Source organism: Podarcis filfolensis, assembly GCF_964270895.1.
Source record: "Podarcis filfolensis genome assembly, chromosome: 1".
Classification (NCBI taxonomy): domain Eukaryota; kingdom Metazoa; phylum Chordata; class Lepidosauria; order Squamata; family Lacertidae; genus Podarcis; species Podarcis filfolensis.
The window spans coordinates 17474200-17480199 of NC_139604.1; the positions used below are offsets into that span (position 1 = coordinate 17474200).

The 6000-nt window shown below is 42.3% G+C and overlaps 1 protein-coding gene across 3 annotated transcripts in view; it reads right to left on the reverse strand.

The window, feature by feature from the left end:
• Nucleotides 1-4514, reverse strand: part of WDR75 (WD repeat domain 75) — a 32540-nt gene extending 28026 nt beyond the window's left edge. Inside the window, exons 1-3 of one of the 3 annotated variants that reach the window (XM_083628496.1) lie at nt 4314-4514; nt 1698-1827; nt 467-532 (exon numbers count right to left, since the gene is read on the reverse strand). In XM_083628496.1, coding sequence (XP_083484622.1) covers nt 467-532; nt 1698-1827; nt 4314-4399 — 282 coding nt within the window. In that variant the 5' untranslated portion in view covers nt 4400-4514. Of the gene's footprint in view, nt 1-466; nt 533-1697; nt 1828-3980; nt 4000-4207 lie in introns of those variants that run through there. The other 2 variants (XM_083628497.1, XM_083628498.1) reach the window with 2 other exon arrangements.
• Nucleotides 4515-6000: the final 1486 nt, after the last annotated feature.

Genomic DNA, 6000 nt, shown 5'->3' on the forward strand with positions numbered 1-6000 from the left:
CCCATCTCTTATGTAGCTCATCTCAGTCATGAATCATCAACAGAAAACACTGTCCATTCTAAGCCTTCGTGGATAAGAAGAGATCCTGCTTATTAGTCTTTGAAGCTAGACACTCGTATGCTGAAAAGAGCCGATTCGCCCCCTACTCTATTGCAATGCATTTACATTGCAATCCTATACACACTTGGCTGGGAATAAGTCCTGCTCAACTTAACAGTCTTAGTTTTGAGTAGCTATATTGAGGATTCCACTGTAGATGCAGTTAGTGATGACTCGTATCAACCAAGATGCCACAGTGCAGTTTGCATAGCAGTGGCAAAGCATGTCCAGGTCTGCAAACAGAGCATTTACTCACGAATCACAGAGATTTGTTTTATTCACTCCAATGCATACTATTTCATTAATCTAATGAGAAGTCCGTGGGCTGCTATACAGAAAGAAGAGATGCAAAGAAAACATAACAAACCTTGATGAGAATGCCATCCATAAAATCCCAGAGTTTAATAGTGCCATCTAGAGACCAGGAATAGAGCTGGTGGAGGAAAAATGACATATTAAAATGATTTGTAAGGTCCTATTCTGGTTTATCTACAAAGCATTTTGATTCTTAGCAGTGCTGATTACTCCCTGTGTACGACAAAAATGCTAACAAAATGTGAAGTGGTTCTAACACCTTTGAAAAAAGCCCTTACTACTTATTTAATTAAAACTGCACATACCATGTTCTCTGCTGAAGATATAACACACAAGCACATTTACGAGAAAAACAGCCCAGAGATGGGATGATAATCAAAATCAACTATGATGCAGACAAAACGACTGCGACTTAAGTCCAAATAAGTATGTCCTAGCGCCGACCGCTCTTAAAAGGGAAGAAATGTATTCTATGAGAAACCAAAATACCAGCAGAGATGTAGCTAGTCACATCACTGAGCAGACTGTTCCACTAGTTGTGTCTGTCACATAAGGAAGATGCAGCCTTGAGTCCTTTCAAATTCTTATGTCCATAAAGGACAAGATATGAAACAGCATCTCCATTATAGATCTGCACATGAGGGTGAGAGGAAATGTTATCTAAGTTATGGAGACCTCGGCCCAGGCAGGGTTTTATAGGTTTTCCACCAGCATTTTCAACTGGGCCAGGAATTGATAAGAAACTATTGCAGAATAGGTATAATTTGCTCCACTTGAGCTATACTCATACCTGGCCATAATCATGGATTTGGCCTGGGATTACAACAACAACAACAACATCATATCACAACAACAGCAACAATATATCAAATTTCTATGCTGCCCTTCATTCAAAGATTATAGGGCAGGTCACCATTAAGCACAGCAAAATTACCTAGGATATTTATCCCAGTTTCCCCTTGAGTGCCAATTTTCTTTCATAAATGTGAGTGTTGGTGCCCTGATGCTGATCAGGACCCTGGCATATGTGGGGAGGGAACGTAAATCCTTTGCCCTCTGCTATGGTCCCTATGTGGTTCTGAAATTTTGCAGTGAAAAAAGAGGCTCTAGTGGGAGCCTCCTTGCCCTCTTGTAAATTGCTCTCTCAGGCCCTCTAATCCAAATTGCCCCTCTCCAAGCAAGTTGGGGGCGGGGGAAAGTTTGCACTTAATGACAATTATGTTACATATGCTGCTTGTAGTTTGGCTCTAAGATAGGACTAGCATTGCTAAAATTTTAACAACCTGTAGATGGTTTTGGGGATTCAACTGGACTCCTGTCACTATGTTGCTGTGACCTTGGAGAACATGCAGACATTCTTCTGTAGCTGTACTGTAGACTTTCACATAGTCACCAGAAGCACACAAAAGGTACCTATAAACAATGAAACCAAAGCCAGAAATCAATTAAAAGGCATTTATAGCACTTGACAGAAACAACATAGGCTAACTTGGAAAATTCTAGAAGCATATTAGATAATATTTATCCATTTTCACATCCAGCATTACATATAAAAGACCAATTCCCAACCGCCAAAGGTATAGGAAAACCAGACTATTTTTCAGTATGGTCCACTTCATATCTAATGCATACAATACCAAACCATGAATGTGCGGATATGCAAGTACTCTCAGTAAAAATTGTTGCTGTTTTACTCCTCTTCCACTTCTCCTACTGCCATGCTATCTGGAGCTAATTTTGGGTGGGAGTTAGCGACTTAAATCATGGGCCCGTAGCTTGTCACCTCCAGACAAACCGTACATGGTAAGCAGAACAAACCTTGGCTAAACCAAACTAAAGCTGAGTTTGGTGCAGAGCAGGACAACCGGGAGAAAGTAGCGATGTGGCCATGATTCCTGCAAGCGCATTTTAACCATTGGTTTATCTTAATGATACATGGGAACCAGGTCATGTAGTATTTAAATGCCACGTGTAATGGCATTTAAATACTATATTAAACACAAGCTGCCATGCGTGCCTAATATGGAGACAGAAAAGTGAAATATAACTGTTTAAAAATTATATAAATATTTCTGTATTTTGTTTCTCCAAATGATAGCAATAGACCAAAACATGCTTTTTAAATATATTGGCATTAATATACACAGTGCTTAGGGTAGCATAAAGAGAGTTTACAGATCAATTTTTTGATTGGGCCAGGGATGAAACATCTTGACAAGTGGAGGGAATGGAAACAAAAGATAACTGGAGAATGAACTGTGTTGCATTTATTACCATATGGTTTAAACACGTTTGTCATAGTTCCAGGAAGTCAAAGGACTGTTTAAAAGGCCAGTTTATCAGAAGCCTCTTTTACTCTGGATTGTTTGTACCACATAATATATGTGCTTTTCAAAACTCTAAGGGGAAAAGGTATGGGCTCAGTGCTAGAGCAGAAGGCCTGGGTATAAGACAATTTCTTATGCTGATCTAGTGTAATACTCCTCTCCTCTTGCATTGCTTTCACTGTTATAAAGATCTTAAAAGCTTACTGATACTGGGGCACAAATCCCCATGAAGAAAAATTCACTGTTTTAACAGAACATACCTCCTATCCCGACATTTAATTGGCAGAATCAGCACCACCACAGTTGCCACACAATGCCCGTTCTGCATTTGCAATTATATTTTGATAGTTTAGTGTAGCAGCACCTGCGCTTTGAAACTCCCTGCCTGTTGAGAGCAAACAGGGGCCTTTGCTGTACTCATTCCGGTCCCCACTAAAAATATTCTTGTTCAGGTTGACAGCTGGGGTCATCTTAAACCTATTTTTAGTGTTTTAACTTTTGCGTATCTTAGAACAGGGCAGTAAATTTTGCTGGGCATCCTTTTCTTTTTTTAATTGTGGTAGTCGTTGTTGTTTGAAACCATAATTTTTAGGAAATTAAAAAGGGAAAAGGATGGAACAAAACCAACCTAAACCGTGCACCTCAGACTGTGTGTGATCCTACAGCCCACTCAGCCTTATGTAGAAAAACCCACAAAACACGACGGGTGTGTGTTATTGGGTTGTTTTTATTTTTGTTATGTATTTTGTGTTTCTATGTTGGTGATTTTATGTTGTAACCGCCCTGTGACTTTCTGGAACATGGCAGTATACTATTAATTATAGCAATTATATCATAGTAATTATTATTTAAGGGACCCCTGACCATTAGGTCCAGTTGTGACCGACTCTGGGGTTGCGGCGCTCATCTCGCTTTATTGGCTGAGGGAGCCGGCGTACAGCTTCCGGGTCATGTGGCCAGCATGACTAAGCCACTTCTGGCGAACCAGAGCAGCGCACGGAAACGCCGTTTACCTTCCCGCCGGAGCGGTACCTATTTATCTACTTGCACTTTGACGTGCTTTCGAACTGCTAGGTTGGCAGGAGCAGGGACAGAGTAATGGGAGCTCACCCTGTTGTGGGGATTCGAACCGCCGACCTTCTGATCGGCAAGTCCTAGGCTCTGTGGTTTAACCCACAGCACCACCCGCATCCCAATAGTAATTATTATTACAACAACAATAAAGATAATGAGTCTCACCGTGTGTCTTATAAATAATAAAGTGTCTCAGCGTTTGTCTTAATAATAATGAATAATAATAGAGTCTTGGCGTGTGTCTTAATAAAAAAAATAATAGCCTCAGAGCATGTCTTAATAAATAATAATAATAGTCTCAGCGCGCGTCTTAATAAATAATAATAATAATGTGGAGTCTGAGCGCGTGTCTTAATAATACTAATAATGTGGAGTCTAGACGCGTGTCTTACTCGGGAGTAAACTCAGCCGCGTTCAACGGGGCTGACGCCGCCGCCCCGCGGCTTAAGCGGTTGGCATTCCTGAAAAGCCCCCACTGATCCCCTCAGCGCCACTCACTTCGAATCGGCCGAAAAGACCGCGCGGCTCCCGCTCAGCCAACTGCCGCCGCAGCGAACCACGCGGAGCTGCTCGCGCGCCACCATCTTCCCTCGGCGACCTCCGACCTCTGACCTCCCCCGACCCACCTCGCTCCTCCGGAAGGAAGAGTAAAAACTCCGTTGCCGCTCTAGCCCAAACCTTCCCTTAGAACTCAATAGCACCGCCCTCTTCCTCTTTCCGCTCTCCTGTCACGACGTTCCAAGGGGTTAGACCCGTACTTCCGGTTTTCTTGCAATTGAAGCCGATAGAAAACAAAAAAGGGGACCATAGAGATGGAAAGGAATGGGATAGAAAGAGCTTTCAAAACAGAAACCAGAAAAGTGACGCTCCTCTTTTTCCTAGGCTCTATGGACTGCGTCAGGGTCTGCCAATCGGCTCCCGGCCAGAACGGGGCATAGAGCTACAAATGGAAGAGTCACGCAATCCTTATTTTTGCATTAGGCTGAGTTGGGTCTCCATCCCGCACCCAATGCTGCGTGTACAGGGTTTTCACCATAGATACATCAATTGTGGGAAATGGAGCAATATAAAGAGTTCACGGTTAAAGGCGACTTTCCTTTAAATAAAAAAACGTTGAGTTTCATTCATTCATTCATTCATATTTTTTTAAGGGAGGCGGGGCGGCAGCCTCGTGGAATTGCGCGTTTATTGCTCTTGAGTAAGGAAGGGGATAAACGGCGTGGTGGCCATTGCGTGGCTTTTGTTTCACTTGGCGCAGGGGGTCTAATGGACAGGTCAAAGCAGGGTGTAAAAGATAAAGATAACCCGTTGATGGACGCCGTTCTGGGGATTGATTATAATGATAAATGAAGCATAATAATTTTGTTATTTGTAGCCCCACCAGTCTGGCTGGGATTAGAATTGGAGACACTCCTTTAGCTAAAACAAAATCATGGGTGGGTGACTTTTTACACTTAGAATCTTCTACAACAGCGCTTCCCAAGCTTGTGTGTTGTGACACCTTAGTGTGTTGGCTGCAGTGTGTAGGTGCATGGCAGAAATGCTCCCTGCGCTCCTCCAGGGGGTGGAAAGGGGTTAGTTTAACCTCTGGTTTGCTATTAAAACTGAATTACTGTGTCACCAAATGATGCAAAACTGAATTACTGTGTCACCAAATGATGCATGTCTAAAAAGTGTGTCTCCAACATGAAAAGTTTGGAAAGCTCTTCTCTACACAAACGTACGTGTGTGTACACACACACACACACATACATTCGGTATTTACTCGAATCTACTGCTCACCTTTGCGAAAATTAAGGTGCACATTAGATTCAATGGCACATTTACATTCGCCAGCTAATACTTTTTTTTGTTTCAAGGTTCTGAAAATTGAAGTGCACATTAGACTCGAGTACATATGATATATAGTCTCTGTTATGTACTGAAGTTCTCACCCTGGGCCAGCAGAGGGATACTGTAGATAGTTCAGGTCCACATATGCAAATAAGGGATCAAAAGTGACATTCAGTGATTGGATAGTTACAGAAAGTTGTTACAGTTACATTGTACTGGAGCTCTATATAAGCAGGCTGGCTGAACCCTTCAGTTCAGTTCTGTTCTGACCTGTGAATAAACAAGAGCTGTTTGGAGAATCGCTGTGTCGTCTGATATGTTCACCCACAACTTAACAGTCTCCATCGTTTGA